Source organism: Hyla sarda, chromosome 12, assembly GCF_029499605.1.
Source record: "Hyla sarda isolate aHylSar1 chromosome 12, aHylSar1.hap1, whole genome shotgun sequence".
Taxonomy (NCBI): domain Eukaryota; kingdom Metazoa; phylum Chordata; class Amphibia; order Anura; family Hylidae; genus Hyla; species Hyla sarda.
The window spans coordinates 32773038-32789299 of NC_079200.1; the positions used below are offsets into that span (position 1 = coordinate 32773038).

Sequence of the window (16262 nt, forward strand, 5' to 3'; positions counted from 1 at the left end):
TGATCCAAGCAGGGAAGGTTGGGGGGGGGGGGGGGGGATCAGGACCCAAGTTGCAACCCCAGACGCTGGCAGGAAGGAGAAAAGAACCTACAACAGGCCCTAACTATAAAATAAAAAAAGACCAGGTCTGGAGAACTCCCGACCTGTGTCCGCCTCCTACTGACACTAAGCCAAAACTGATCAGCTTAGGGTCAGTAGGAGGGGCCTACTTTTTTGTATGCCTAGTGGCAGTAAGATATACCCACAGTCTGTGTCCCCAATGGAGCCAAATAAAAAAAAAAAAAAAAAAAAAAAAAAAAAAAACAACTTGTGGGCTTTCAATTCCACGCAGTGCACTTTTCGGAAAAAAATGACACCTTATATTTATTCTGTAGGTTCATATGATTAAAAGGGATACTGAACTACTATAGGTTTGATTTTTTTTCACTTTAAAAAAAAAAATGAGATTGAGAGAGATGAGAGAGATGAGAGAGAGATAGAGAGAGATAGAGATATCTATCTGCACGAAAATTAGCATGTTTAAAAATGTTCTTTTCTGACCCCTATAAACGTATTTTTCCATATATGGGGGATGTGCGAGGGCTCGTTTTTTTTGCTCTGTGAGCTCTAGTTTTTGTCGGTATCATTTGTTTTGATGGGACTTTTTGATCACTTTTTATAAAAATATTTTTAGAGTATACAAAGTGACCAAAATACCCAATTCTGGACTTTGATATTTTTTTTTACATATATGTCATTGACGTGCGGTTAAAGTAATGTTACATTATTTTAGTTCAGAAATGTATGCACATGGCGATACCACAGGTTTACTTTTTTTATATAATCAATTTTATAGTTGCCATAATCTCCAGATTGCATACACACTGTATAAGGCTATGCCATAGCATAGCATTAATTAGTGCTCTGCTGGACCAGACTACCATGGCTGGCACAGATCATCGATTTGATGGTGAGGAGGCAGGTAAATACCCTACCGCCGTCCTCAGCTGATTGGGACAACGTGGTGGTCCCGATCAGCCAAGAAGTGGTTTTTTAACATTTTAGATGCCATAGTCAACTTTGATCGTGGCATCTTAGGTGTTAATGCTGGGCATCTCCGTGATCGGTTGTCTGGCATTATCCATTATCTGCCAGATATGACCGGCACCTATGCATGCATCAAAGAAGGGGAGTGGGATAAGGGCGAACAGGTACGTCCTTTGTCCTCAAGAGGTTAAAATGAATTTTATACACGTCACAAATTTACTGGCTACTATATATGAACCTTTTGTCTCTGGGTATCCGAGGACACATCATGGTAGTTAACCTTCAGGTATTTGAATATATGACAGTGCTTGCACAAAGACTCACCCAATAAGCCCCGCACCACACGCCACCACATTGTCTGTGTGATCCTCATCTCCAGCAATATGATCGATGAACGACAGGATGAATTCCACACGTGGCTGCACCAGCATCACGTCGGCTATAGGAAGAGAATTGCAAGGGTAAATACTCCATCCAGATTAGACTAAAAATAACCGTAGACATTTAACCCCTAAAAACACTTCTTGAATGTTTAAAGTAAACCTCTAGTAGTTTAGTGGCCCAAAGTCTAGAGACATCTCCTTTGCAGCTGGAGTTCTGTCTCAGTGCTGTCTATCAATTCCAGCCACATGTGAATGTTTAACATTAAGTGCACACATGTTTAAAAAGGGCATTCAAAAATACAGATATATAACATTCCAAAGAATGGAGGCCACAAGATATTTGCATAACGAGTCAAAGTTGTGAGCCCAGTAGGCATCTATCGGGTTCTACTCACGGTGAACATTTTCTTGGTCTCCTTTCAGACCCTGGATAATGCCGGTGTATGCTTCCAGACAGCCTTCACGCAGGTCATTGAGGTAATCCACCATATCATAGTCAGTCTACAAACAAAGATTATAAAGTAAATGCTTCAGAAGCCAATGAAACCATTTGACGCTTACAGATAAGGAAAATCCATAAAACAAATCTGCTACTAACCTTGTCCACCTGAGCTTGAGAGGCTTGCTGCAGAGTATTCAGGACTACTTCCAAGTATTTCTTGAACTCCCCACCAATGGCCAAAGCAATATCCCCAAACACAGAAAGGATTTGTGGTTTTACTGAGCGATGAACATTCTCATTCTGAAACATCATTAAGGCCTTAGGAATCGTATCAACCAACTAAATCTTCGAGCTTACAGCTTTGCCTAAGAGGATTTTACTCACCCCTAGGTTCTCCAACAAGAGTTGCATTATCTCATCACAGAACGGCAAGATATTGGTCTGCAAAGCTCGACAAAGGTCCCCTACAAGTCCAACAGCGGCCAAGCAAACCTACATCAGAAGGGTAAGAAGAGATCAGTCAAGGTGTGACCAGAGCAGCAACCACAGTTTGGATATATTCACACAGCATTTGGTCCAGATTTTTGACTCCTCTCAGAAAAAGGTAAAGAGGACCTGCAGGTTCTTGCAGGTGTGTGCAACATCCTGCTGCTTGAGATCACACTGCTGGCTCCAGCATACCCCATATGCAGGTCACAGCCCTAACTGCAGCCTCTGAAGAGATGGGTACGTTCACATCGGTCAGACCCCCGTCGTGATCAGACAGACACTTTTCCCTTATCCTGTAGATAAGAGGTTATCCCAGGAAATAAACGTATCCCCCAAGGATCAAGACCATTTTAGATTTAAGGACCCGGACAATTCTTGCTCTTTCGTTTTTACCTCCTCCCCTTCTAAAAATCATAACACTTTGTTTTCCAGACCCATATAAGGGATTGTTTGTGTCACCAATTTTACTTTGTAATGACCTCAATCAGGTCATAAAATCTACAGCAAAACCATAATAAAATTTGTGGGGTGAAATTGAAAAAAAAATATAAATAAAAAAAAAAAAAAAACAACAACTCCATTTTGTAACTTTTGGGGGCTCTCGTTTCAATGCTGTGCCCTTTGAAAAAAAATAAAAAATAAAAACAAACCTCTTCATTCTGTAGATCCATATGGTTACAAACAATTTTTATAATAAAAAAAAAAAAAAATGGATAACTACATGCACCAAAATTAGCTTCAAGTAGTCCTCTTCGGACCCCTATAACTTTATATTTTTCCACATATGGGGCTCATTATGCTAATTTTTTGTGCTGTGGTCCGTAGTTTTTATCGGTACCATTTTTACTTATTGATCACTTTATTTTTATGGTATATGAAGGGACCAAAAAAGGAGATTATGCTTACCGTAAAATCTCTCTTGAAGCATCCATTGGGGGACACAGACCATGGGTATATGCTGCTGTCTCTAGGAGGTTCGACACTATGGCAACAAGAAACGTTGGCTCCTCCCAGCAGGGTATACCCGCCCACAGGCACCTGAGGTAATCATTTTAAGTTCCAGAGTAAGGAGAAGACCAACAGGTCCAGAGAAAAACCAGACTGTCCGAGCAATCAGAAGAAAAAGGTAACTGAACACACCATCTGACAGATTACTGAAATAGAAACACCAGAACGGGGTGGGAGCTGTGTCCCCCAATGGATCCTTAGAGAAAGATTACGGTAAGCATAAAAATCTTCTCTATCGGCTCCATTGGGGGGACACAGACCATGGGACGTATCAAAGCCGTCCCTTGGGTGGGTAAGGAATCTGACAGGTGGACGGTTGGACCATCACCCGTAACGTCTTACGGCCCAGCGTAGCATCAGCTGATGCGAGGGCATGAATCTGGTAGCACCTTGAGAAAGTGTGCAAAGACGACCACGCGGACGCCTCACAGAACTGCAAGGCCAAAGCCACATAGCAGAGGCCCAGGATGCCCTGAAAAACGGATGGAATGAGCCAAAACCCTGAAGGGTGGATCTTCCCCTTGCAGCGGTAAGCTCCCAAAATGGTTGTCTTGTCCAACGACCACAACAGTTTGTGGAACAAACACTTCCAGGGATGAGAAGGGGCCGGACAAAAGGACGATGTCCTCATTGAGATGAAAAAGTCAAAACCATATTAGGTACGAAGGACAGACCTGGAAGGAAAACAAAGCAACTTGTCCTGGTATACAACCAGGAAAGGAGAATTGCAGGAGAGAGCTGCCAGCTCTGACACCCTCCTAACAGAGGGAAGAGCAATAAGGAACACCACCTTCCGGGGAAGGAGGCGAAGAGAAATGTCCCCGAGAGGTTCAAAAGGGGGGCCTTGTAGGGCCTCTAAGACCAAGCGCAAGTCCCAAGGGAAAAAAGGAGACCGATAAGGGAGGGGCAGCTTGTTCCACTCCCTGAACTAGTTTCGGACATGATAATTGAACGCCAGAGAACGTTGGAAAAGAATGGAAACGGCCGAACCTTTGACTCCTAAGTGAGCTGAGGCCAACCACGACCGAAGAAAAAGGCTGAGTGTCACAACAACAGAAATAAGACTGCCAGGTATGGTGGTAAATCTTTGTAGGGGAAGGCTTGTGAGCTCTCAGCATGGTGAAAACTTGGGAAGAGAAACCGCAGGTCCTCAGAACCGCTGTTTCAACCGCCACGCTGTAAAAAGCAGAGACTGTAAATAGAGGTTGCCCAGGAGACCAGATACAGGAGGTCTGGACGATAGGGTAGGTTCAGCGGTAAGTCGTTCAGGAGTCTGACCAAGATGACATACCACGCCCGCCGGGGCCAGTGTGGGCCACGGGAAAGGCGGGAACACCCTCTGCTGAGAGATGCCTCAGGACCCCAAAAAGGAGAGGAAGGGCAGGAAACAGATAAGGGCAAGGCCTGAACAATAGAAGGGAACGGTTTGGTTGTGGCGGAACGTGCAGAGGTCGACGCCTGGAGCGCCCCAGAGGTTGCAGGTCACTGCAAACACCTCCGTATGTAGGGACCACTTCCCTTGGACAGCTGAGGACTGTCTGAGAAAGACCACATCCCAGAAAAGTCCGGAATGAAGATCGCTGAGATGCAGGAACCAGAGTTCCGCCCTGAAGAGAATTTCCCAAGAAGCCAGCCAAGAAAGAATTGCCCTAGGCCCAAACATGTTGAAGGGGAAAAAAGGGCTTCTCGGGGGACCAAGGCCCCGAGAACGATCTTGCGGTCGAGAGACAATGGAGACCTGTCCCACTAGAAGAGAATCACCAGTTGAAGAGGTCGGTGATGAAACTGGGCAAATGGCAAGGCCTCCATGGCCGCCACTATCCGATCCAGGACATCCATGCAAAAGAGAATGGAAACTGGAGCAGGGTGCCGAAGTCATCGGACTCTTGATAAGAGTCAGCCGACTGGTCAGCGGAAACGAAAGCGGGTAGAGGCTGCGTCGAACTGGAGCCCCAGGAGAGCAGTTGGACTTGTCCCGATTGAACATCCAACCGAAGTGAGACAAGGTCTGGAGGTTGAGACCAAGACTCAAGGATCTGGGCCCTGACTGGAGCTCTGATCAGGAGGTCGTCCAAGTAAGGAATCACGGAAACAACTGTTGTCCATAAAAGGGGCTATCACAGGCCCCAGGACTTTGTGAAAGGTCCGCGGAGAAGTGGTCAGACCAAAATGGAGAGCCACAATAGGAAATGACTGTCCAGAACTGGAAAGCGGAGCTACCGCTGATGACCGGGAAACAATGAAATGTGGAGGCAGGAATCCTTGATGTCTAACGAGGAACGAAAACTCCCCGTGAACCATGGATGCTGGCACCGAACGGAGAGACAACATTCGGGATGGAAGGCAGAAGATGCTGGCTGAGATACTCGAGAACCAAGAGTGGACGAACAGAAACGCCTTTCTTGGGGACCACAAAGAGGTTGGAATAAACTTCGAAAACATTCCCCTGAAGGAACCGGGACAATTATTCCCTGGATAAAAAAGGAGCTGGGGCACGACCCGAACTGCTTTCGCTAGAGAGGGGAACCGGAGGGTCCAGGAAAGAAAAAGGCAATCCCAAGGAAGGGATGCAAATTCGATCCTGTATCCGTTGACTACCACATCCCTGACCTAGGAGTCCTGAATGTGTGTAGTCCAGGCGTCCCGGAAGAGTAAGAGGAAGGCCTACGGGTGCATGATGGTGCCGGAAAGGATAGCCGACCTCCGGGATAGGTCTGGAAGGAGTGAGCCCTCTTCCCGTGAAAGCGCCTGGCTGGACCCTTTGTTGGTACCCCTTGATGGTACCAAGGGTCCGCAGAACCAGAAGGAGGACTTACAACAGAAAGCGGTTCTGTGAGCCTTATCCAGAGGAGATAAAGAACTCTTCCCCGCTCGTCAGCTCACTTTCTGAAGGCGGTGTCCATATTCCAGGCTTTAAGCCATATGGAGGAACGGTGGCTACCAGGTAGCTTGTGGCAAAAGGCAGCACAGTGGCTGCGCATGGAAGCAGAACACAGAAAATCTCCAGCTGCGGAGCAACAGAGAGCTAGATTAAACAAATCCTCTAGAGGGATCTTGAAGACTACCCTGGCGGAGTTGGGAGACCATACTGAAAGGGCCTTTGACACGCAGGCTGAAGCAAAAGCAGGAAGAACCTGCTGTCTCAAAGGCAAGGTTTGCCAAAGTCTCCACTTTCATGTCCGCTGGATCCTTAAAGGCAGCCGCATCAGGCTAAAGCCGGGTAGGCTCCTTAGAAAGGCAGGAGACCGGTAGATCCACAGTTGGAGAGGCGGTCCACCGAGCAATGAGGTCCATGGCGAAGGGATACCTTCTTGACAGGGTGCCTCCAAGCGGATACCAGCAGGGCGTAAAATTCAGCGTGAGAGCAGAAAGTCTTAGGTGCCAATCGGGCACGAAGAAAAGACTTCTGGAGCCACGTCCGAAGTTCCTGGGTCCTTTAGATGGAAGGTGTGTCTTATGGCCGAAAGCAATGAGTACACCAGATCAGGCATCCGTGCGTTCCTTTGAGTCAGAGGCCGAATCAGAAACCTCATCCACAAGTCCTCCAGTTGAATGGGAACGAGGTGAGGCAGCCCTGGAAGAGGTCGGGCACGATGAGAGGAAACTTCTGGACAACGTCCGAAGTTCCTGGGTCCTTCAGCTGGAAGGTGTCTCTTATGGCCGAAACCAATGAGTACACGCCATCAGGATTATCCGTGCGGTCCTCTATGAAAGGAAACTTCTGGAGCCACGTCCGAAGATCCTGATGAGAGAAAACTTCTGGACCGCGTCCGAAGTTCCTGAGTCCTTTTGGTGGAAGGTGTCTCTTATGGCCGAAACCAATGAGAACACCACATCAGGCATATCCGTGCTGTGATCTGTGAAAGGAAACTTGTGGAGCCACATCCGAAGTTCCTGGGTCCTCTAGATGGAAGGTGTCTCTTATGGCCGAAACCAATGAGTGCACCATGTCAGATGTATCCAATCGGAAACTCCATCCACAAGTTGTCCAGGTGAATGGGAACAAGGAGACTGATGAAACACCTTTATGACGCTTGTGAGAGCGGTTAGGATAGGGGGATAGTGGGTCCCTCTGGAGGGCCGGCGTAAGGCGAAACTCTTCAGTCGGCATTTTGTCACCTGCATCACGCCGGGCTTGAAAAGCAAGACGAACAGGGAAAGATGGGGGACCCGGACCCATGAGGTACAACCCCAGGCGCTGTCGGTTGGCGAGAGGGGGTTGACAGAACATCCAAGATGCCTGCCACCTCAATCGCAATGGGGAAACAGTGAACGCTATGTTCCCAAGTCCCCACCTGAAAACAGGAAAGAAAAAAAGGAATAATAAATAAAAAAAACTAGCACATTCCCTAACTAGGAAAATATGAGACCTGGTCTGGAGAGAACTCCAGACCGTGTCTACCTCCTTAGACACCAAGCTAAAACTGATTACCTCAGGTGCCTGTGGGCAGGTATACCCTGCTGGGAGGAGCAGACTTTTCTTGTTGCCATAGTGTCGAACCTCCTAGAGACAGCAGCATATACCCATGGTCTGTGTATCCCAATGGGGGCTTTGATTATATTTTACATGTACACCATTGAACGTGCAATTTAATTAGCAATATAATGTTCTAGTTCTGGCATTTACGCACGCGGCAGTTCCACATTTTATATATTTTTTTTTTATTTTTTTTATTTGGCAATTCAAACTTATTAGGGGAGAGGCTTATTCACATTTATAACTTGGCTTAGCATTAGGGATGTCCCGATACCGATACTAGTATCAGTATCTGGGCCGATACTAGCCATTTACATGGTATCGAGGACTCGTTTAATGTCCCCGATACCATGTCCGATACCTGCTGACCCGTTCTCCCGTCCGCTTCATTAGTCTTCCACGGAGGAGCATGTGACAATGTCACTCCGCCTCCTCCCCTGCGCCAAGCGTAACGCTACGGAGGAAGCGGAGTGACATGTATGTTACATGTTCCTGCATAGGACGCCATGACGCGGGCCGTGAGGACGGAAGAAGGGGGCAGTGGAGCGGTAGCACCCGACGGAGGACAGCCGCAGGTGAGCTGTGTGCTGCTCCTAATGTCTAAAGGGAGGCCCTCCTCCTGCTGCTAATGTCTAAAGGGGGGGCCTTCCTGCTGCTAATGTCTAAACGGGAAGCCCCTGTCCATAGGGGGGCTGCTGTCTACGGGGGCCTGCAGTCTATTAGGGGGGGCTGCTGCTGCTGCTGTCTGTAAGGGGATACTACCTACTATTAAAGACAATCTTACAGCAGAGTCACCTGCACCAACTTGAATTTATATGTAGATAGTGCAGGTGCCCCGTTTTCTACCGCTGCTCACCATGTGGTCATCGGTCTCACTACCAATGCAAATTCCCTGTTGTGCCCAATGGAGAAGAGAAATCTTGGCTCATACTACAGCAGCCGCCTCCATTGTACACAACAAGGACCCACATATATATGGTAAACAGCACCAGAAGCCGCGTCACCCTGCTGTCAGATTCCCTTTAAAATATAAATACTCGTACTTGGTATCGGCGAGTACTAGAATTAAAGTATAGCTACTCGTACGCTGTCTTAAAAGAAAATTGTATCGGGACATCCCTACTTAGCATTGATCAGTGTTATCGGCGCTCTGCTGCTCTAGCCTGCATCGATCAGACGGTGGGAATGCAAGAGCCCTCTCGCCACTCAATTAGCTCATCGGGAAGCACAATTTTGCTACAGGTGTCCTGATCAGCTCGCTGTGGGAGCAGGACACAGGATGTTCCAACGTACATTGATGTGGGGCCTGCCCTCCAGTGTTTTATACCAGCTTGGAGAATAGGTTTGTAAACCTATTCACACGACATGTCCTTCAGTAAGTCTATTTGCATTAAGCACTGTGTGGCTGTGTAGTTATCTCCTCTCTTGGCAATAGGAAAGTCTTAAGCTGTCAACTTCCATCAGAATTTGTTTAAATGCCTGTAGCTTCTTTGTCGCTTAAGCTAGATAAACGTACAAACACAAACTTGATAAATATGAGCGAACTTACAGTAAATTCGATTAGTCACAAACTTCTCGGCTCGGCGGTTGCTGACTTTTCCTGCATAAATTAGTTCAGCTTTCAGGTGCTCCGGTGGGCTGGGTAAGGTGGATACAGTCCTAGGAGACTCTTTCCTAGGAATGTATCCACCTTTTCCAGCCCACCGGAAAGCTGAACTAATTTATGCAGGAAAAGTCATCAACTGCCGAGCCGAGAAGTTCGTGACGAAGCGAATTTACTGTAAGTTTGCTCATCTCTAATGAGAAGGCCAAGAAAACCTCGAGCAAGTACAAGTTGCAGTTTCAGAACTCCAGCATGTCTCAATTTTCATGTGCGCAGTGTATTTCTGCGAGCAATTCCTTACAGATTTTATTTAGGATATAAAACAGCCTATATAATCTCACCTGATACTCTGCAAAGTTCTTGAGTCCAATGCCAAGGAAAGGTTTAAATGCCTCCATGTACTTCAAAAACTCTGCTCCAAGTACTAGAATGGGAGAAAAAAAAAAAAAAAAGTCACAACATGGACAGTGTTTATAACCACACTAAGAAAACACAAGATAAAAAGGCAAATGCCCCTGAAATCAAAGTACTTCAGAAAGTCATAATCAACACAGCAAATTCTGTGTGGTGCATGAACTTGTCATCCTCAGATTCTGGAGTGTGACCGGGAGTCTAGGACCAGATACTCATTTCATATACCAGATAACAGTAATAAAAAGGCTCAACTCTACAATGTAACTTCAATCTCATCGGCCACTCACCTTCAACTAAAGTGCTCACAGCCATAAGGGCATCTTCCTGTACACCGCCCGAGCCTGCTGTGCTCTGGAACATACGCAGCAGAGAGGCCATTACCACATCTGATATCTGCAGGGCGTCTTGGGGCTGCACCTTGCGAAGTACGTTCTTTAAAGATAGAGGGAAGATACATTATAGTATTGTGGGGACCAAAAGGAAAAAAAATGAAAATTAAATATATATTTTTTTTCATACACTACAGATTAGAGATGAGCGAACTTCCAGTAAATTTGATTCGTCACAAACTTCTCGGCTCGGCAGTTGATGAATTATCCTGCATAAATGAGTTCAACTTTCAGGAAAGAGTCTCCTAGGAATGCATCCACCTTTTCCAGCCCACGGGAGCACCTGAAAGCTGAACTAATTTATGCAGGATAAGACATCAACTGCCGAGCCGAGAAGTTCGTGACGAATCGAATTTACTGTAAGTTCGCTCATCTCTACAGATGATCACCAAATAAAGATAGTGGTTGATTATTGCAGACTAAGTGCAAAATAAAATAGAATACATTTATGTTGCACTTTGGGAATGTGTAAAGACTTTTAATTGCACATTAATTTCTCAAACATTTAGGGTATGTTCACACTGAGCAATCTCTGCTTGCGGAATTCCACAAGTGGAGAAGTGGAGATTCCGCCAGGTGGCCACAGCAGAAAATACTTCGGCGGTAGGACCGTGGGGCACTGCGCCGTCACCATTGACAGCTATGCCGTACTCGCGGAATTTCCCGCAAAGAATGTACTTTCTTTTCGCGGAACAATTTCCACAACGAAATTGTCCGCCGCTGAAATTCCAGTGTGAACAGGTCTCGCGGAAGCCCTATTCACACTGATTGTAACGTTCACTGCATGGAATTCAACTTGCGGAATTCTGCAGTGTGAACATACCCTTCGTATTACAGGAAAAATCTACACTTCTCCGAGACTAAAAAAAATAAAATAAAAAACAGTCAGGTGGTGCAGTATGAGGAGGCGTTATTTTGCTGTAAAGTTCTATTAGTACATAAAGAATTAGGTGGTGCAGTATGAGGAGGCGTTATTTTGCTGTAAAGTTCTATTAGTACATAAAGAATTACATTAAGTACATAAAAACCATGTCCACCAAGAACATAAGTGTAACGTAAAAAGCATGCTGCATACTACAAGTAGGGATAGACCAATATCGGTTTTTCAGGGCCGATACAGATAATCGGTGGAGGTTAGGGCCGATAGCCGATAACTTATACCGATATTCCGGTATAAGTTATCTGCTATTTATCCCCCCGCGACACCGCTGCAGATCATTGATTTAAAGGGGGCGCTTTAAATCAATGAACTGCAGTGGCTTTTGCAGTGGCATAGGCTGCCGCCGCCGCCCCCCGCTTCTCTCCCCCTGCCTGTCTGGGGGTCCTGAGACCTATCACCGCCACCGCACCCCCTGCCGCACCGCGCCTAGGGGTGCCTCCAGCTGTTGCAAAACTACTACTCCCAGCATGCCCGGACAGCCGTTGGCTGTCCGGGCATGCTGGGAGATGTAGTTTTGCAACAGCTGGAGGGCCTACTGTAGGTATAGTATATTATACAGACCCCTGTCCATCCCAGAACCTTGACTCACCTTCCCAGTTGCTGCAGGGACCGTCCGGGGAGGGTGGTCCGGGCCATCCATCCTTCCTGTAGTGTCCGGCGGCATTCCGGGTGAACCGGTCCGGGCTGTCCTTCTCCGGGGGTCCTCTTCTCCACTCCGGGCAGGCTCCGGCCTAGTAACTCTGCATAGATGCCGCTGTGCAGTGACGCACCTGACGTCACAGAGTCTACGCAGCGTACTAGGCCGGAGCGGAGAAGAGGACCCCCGGAGAAGGACAGCCCGGACCGGTTCACCCTCAACCCGGAATGCCGCCGGACCACCCCCATTACGGGTAAGTTAAAAAAAATTTATTGACTCTGAGGGTGGGGGAGGGGCCCGACCGGTATAGCAGTATATGCAAAAAATCCACACTGGGAGAAAAAAAAAAAAAAAAAAAAAAACGGTATCCGGTTCATACCGGTATACCGCCCAGCACTACGGTGGGGGCGGTCCCGGTGCAGTGCATTATCGGCAAGGTAATTGCCGATACCGATAATGCCCAAAATAGTGATCAGCAGATATCGGCCATACCGATAATCGGTCGATCCCTAACTACAAGTATAAAAAAAAAAAAAAAAGTTTTTCTTCTTGCTGTTAACTTCAGACTATGTGGTACTAAGCGGGTATTTATCAAATTATTTATGTGTCTTTAACGTAACTTTGGCGCAGTGTCTTTTGCGCCAAAGTTTGACGCAACTTCTCCACTGTCATTTTTACAACTTTCTCAAAATCACACGGTCCTGTGTGCGATTTCAACTTTAGTCAGTAATTCATCATTTGCGCCAATCGATCTTTGGAGCAAATCACCACCAAGGAATTTTGCACTTGGAAAACACACTTCGCAATGTAAGAAAATGTAAAGGCGTCAAAATACATTAAAAAGGGCTGCCCGGGCATGCTGGGAATTGTAGTTTTGCCACATCTGGAGGTCCGCAGGTTGGAGACCACTGTACTAAAGTAACCAAAAAAAAAAAAAAAAAAAAAAAAAAAAAAAAAAAGACTACCCAAGTTGAAAATAAAATCCATTTCACATGGCGGCTATAAACCCCACAAAAGAAAATAACTCATGTCGCTTGCTGATATACTGCAGGAGGGACTCCGAAATGGCTGCACAAGGGGTAAAATACGCGTCCTCTGTGGGGGGGTAAGTTCTGTGTAAAAGGCGCTGTGAACAGCTGATTTCAACATTTGAGCCAAACTTACTAACAACTTGCACCAAATGATAAATCTGGTGCATGTCCACGAAAACCAAAGAAAAAAAATAAATAAAAAAAAAAAAAAAAAAAGGTAAAAATAAACTGTCAACAGGCAAAATTGATAAATACCCCCCTATTGATCTGGTTTGTTGTGAAGTGATTAAATGTGTGAACTACTGGAAATAATTAACTAGTTCAGTGTTTCTAAACCAGTTTGCCAGCTGTTACTGGAGCCAAAGGCTGTCTGTTAATGCTGGGTAGTGCTGGGCGGTATACCAGTATGAACCGGATACAGTTTTTTTTTTTTTCTCCCACGGTATGGATTTTTGCCCATACCGCTATACCGGTCGGGCCCCTCCCCCACCCTCAGAGTCAATAAAAAAATAATTAAACTTACCCGTAATGGGGGTGGTCCGGGCCATCCATCCTTCCTGTAGTGTCCGGCGGCATTCCGGGTGGAGAGTGAACCGGTCCGGGCTGTCCTTCTCCGGGGTCCTCTTCTCCACTCCAGGCAGGTGCGTCGCTGCTCACGTATGTCACTGCGCAGCGGCGTCTATGCAGAGTTACTAGGCCGGAGCGGAGAAGAGGACCCCCGGAGAAGGACAGCCCGGACCGGTTCACCCTCCACCCGGAATGCCGCCGGACACTACAGGAAGGATGGATGGCCCGGACCACCCTCCCCGGACGGTCCCTGCAGCAACTGGGAAGGTGAGTCAGGGTTCTGGGATGGACAGGGGTCTGTATAATATACTATACCTACAGTAGGCGCTCCAGCTGTTGAAAAACTACAACTCCCAGCATGCCCGGACAGCCAACGGCTGTCCGGGCATGCTGGGAGTAGTAGTTTTGCAACAGCTGGAGGCACCCCTAGTTGGAAAACACTGACCTATACTATACACTACTATATATAGTCCAACATGCTGGGAGTTGTAGTTTTGCAATAGCTGGAGGCTGTAGGGTTGTTTGTTACATCTATTTAAAAGGGTACTCCACTGCCCCAGTGTTCAGATAATTTAGTTCCAAGAGCCCATTTAGTTCCGCTACGTCACCTCCATGCAAGTCTCAATGTAAAAAAAATAAAATAAAAACACTGCGATACTCATTTTTGGTCATATCGCCACTAATGCTGGGAGTCGTAGTTTTGCAACAGCTAAAGGAACCCCGATTGGGAAACACTGAAATAGGTTACGCACAAATAAATAAAGTCTTCAGAAAGTCATAATCAACACAGTAAGATCTGCGTGGTGCATGAACTTGTCATCCTCAGACTCTGGCTCCCTTTGTGATTATCAGAACACCAAGCTAGTTAGCCCCTAAATGTAAGAGGACACTTACCTGGAGTGTAGCACAGAGGAGGGACTGCAGATCATTAAACTGTATCCTGTCTGAAGTGCTCTGTATGTGGGACTGCAGAAACAAAGAGGTGGAATGCATAACATTAAGCTGGCTCCAAATCATTACGTCTCACGCAACAGATGCTCCCCACTCCTACCTCCATCTGAAGCACTTGCTGTAGTCGCTCCATGATCACTAAAGTCGTTTTTTGCACAGCCGGGTAGCAGTCCTTGGCACTGTTCTTTACTATCTCCATTAGGGCTTCGTAGGCAGAGCTCCGTAGGTTGTTCTGGTGCCCATCAGGTCTGAAAATTGAAAGGAAAACCAGACTATTCAGTTGCCAGTTCCAATATCAACCATCATCCCACAAGTGTTTTTTACAAAGGCATTTCAAAAAAGGAGAATACAGGGGAGGAGAAGAGGTACTACCTTTCAGGCTATGTTCACAGGGAAGAATTTCCGTGCGGATTCTGTATTGGAACTCTGTCCGGAGATTCTGCAACCTCAGAATCCCATTGATTTCACATAGAATTTCCACGCTGGAAACATCTGGTCTGGAAAAGGAGATTTTTTTTTTTTGTACTCCCAGTAAGATCTCGTAGCCTTCATTGGGGACACCTATACTGATGTGGCAAGAGCATATACCCCACGGGAAAAAAATAAAATAAAAGGGGAAAAAAAAGTTCTCCCTGGCAGGATATACCCGCCTACTGGGAGTGAGGTAATCTGTTTTTTCACCAAGCAGTAGGAGAAGCCAAGAAATATGTCCGAAGGACCCCAGAAAGGAATCCCGGATTTAAAAAAATAAAAAAATAAATAAATATAAAAACACAAGAGCCGGAAAAGAAAATCCTGACAAAGTAAAGGAATGGGTGGGTGTGGTGTCCCCCAATGAAGGCTACGAGAAAGATTTTACGGCGAGTACAAAAAGAACTGTCGCTCTTTATTGGGGGACACCTATACTGATGGGATGTACCAAAGTAGTCCCCTAGGGAGGGAAAGACCACCAACAGCAAGGGGGGAATCAGTCCAGAGACCGAACCAAGTCGACTAAATCCTGCGGACGAGATACAGGGCAGAGACCACCGAGGCCCACAAACTGAGCTCCCGGAAGAACCCCCATCCATGGAGAAGGCCTAGAATGCCAAGGAAGAGACCGTCCGATGTAGAGACTCCAAAGCTAAGGTCCAGAAAGGGACAACAGACTAGAAAGCCAGACCCATTCTGGGAGGAGGTAGGAATCAACGCCAAGGAACGCAGAACCAGACAGAGGGTTAACCCGGCTGAGAAACAAAAATGGAAAAGGGCACAAACAAGAGAACCCCACATCCGGAGTCAAGACAAGAGAACATGGCGGAAAAAATGCCAGGGAGAGCAGCGCATGCCTGAGCAGAAGGTGAAGACCAGAAAAACACTGTAAAAGAAAGGATGGAGACTGGCTGTGGAGAGGCCTGGTTCAGAAAATTGATGACCAGAACAGCTTCAGACCAAAAACCTCCTTCCCAGGGGCCCACCGCAAGCACCTGGGAGGCTAAAGAAGCTCTAGTAGAGTAATCTGGATGACCGGAATGCCCACTGCTCCGGGAGTACATTGACAAACAAAGGGGGAGACAAAGGAACATCCGCAAAATGCTCCGGGTGACAAACTTCTATGTCTAGACAAGAAGAAATTCGGTAGAGAAAGACCACCCCACAAACGGGACTGCGGAGAAGTCTGGGCAGGAGAGCTAACCTGCCCGAGACCACAACCATCCCTAAGGCCCAAAGAACCAGACGTGCTGACCTAGAAAAGAAGACACGCCACAGCATAATAGGGAAGTGTCCAAAACACCGAGATTAACCAGACATGAACCCCAGTGGTCTAAGTGGACTGAAGCAACATCCCATCAGGACGGGAATAGAGAGGGAAACAAAAAGGGAAACATGAACCCCCCCCCCCCCCCCCCCAAGCCAGGTACCCCA

At 46.8% G+C, this 16262-nt stretch overlaps 1 protein-coding gene across 1 annotated transcript in view; it reads right to left on the bottom strand.

The window, feature by feature from the left end:
- The window catches only part of KPNB1 (karyopherin subunit beta 1), a 49601-nt gene that overhangs the window by 7534 nt on the left and 25805 nt on the right, over positions 1 to 16262 (bottom strand). Inside the window, exons 13-20 of the mRNA XM_056548388.1 lie at positions 14458 to 14605; positions 14301 to 14372; positions 10130 to 10274; positions 9770 to 9852; positions 2236 to 2343; positions 2008 to 2151; positions 1805 to 1910; positions 1351 to 1465 (exon numbers count right to left, since the gene is read on the bottom strand). Coding sequence (XP_056404363.1) covers positions 1351 to 1465; positions 1805 to 1910; positions 2008 to 2151; positions 2236 to 2343; positions 9770 to 9852; positions 10130 to 10274; positions 14301 to 14372; positions 14458 to 14605 — 921 coding nt within the window. The remainder of the gene's footprint in view (positions 1 to 1350; positions 1466 to 1804; positions 1911 to 2007; positions 2152 to 2235; positions 2344 to 9769; positions 9853 to 10129; positions 10275 to 14300; positions 14373 to 14457; positions 14606 to 16262) is intronic.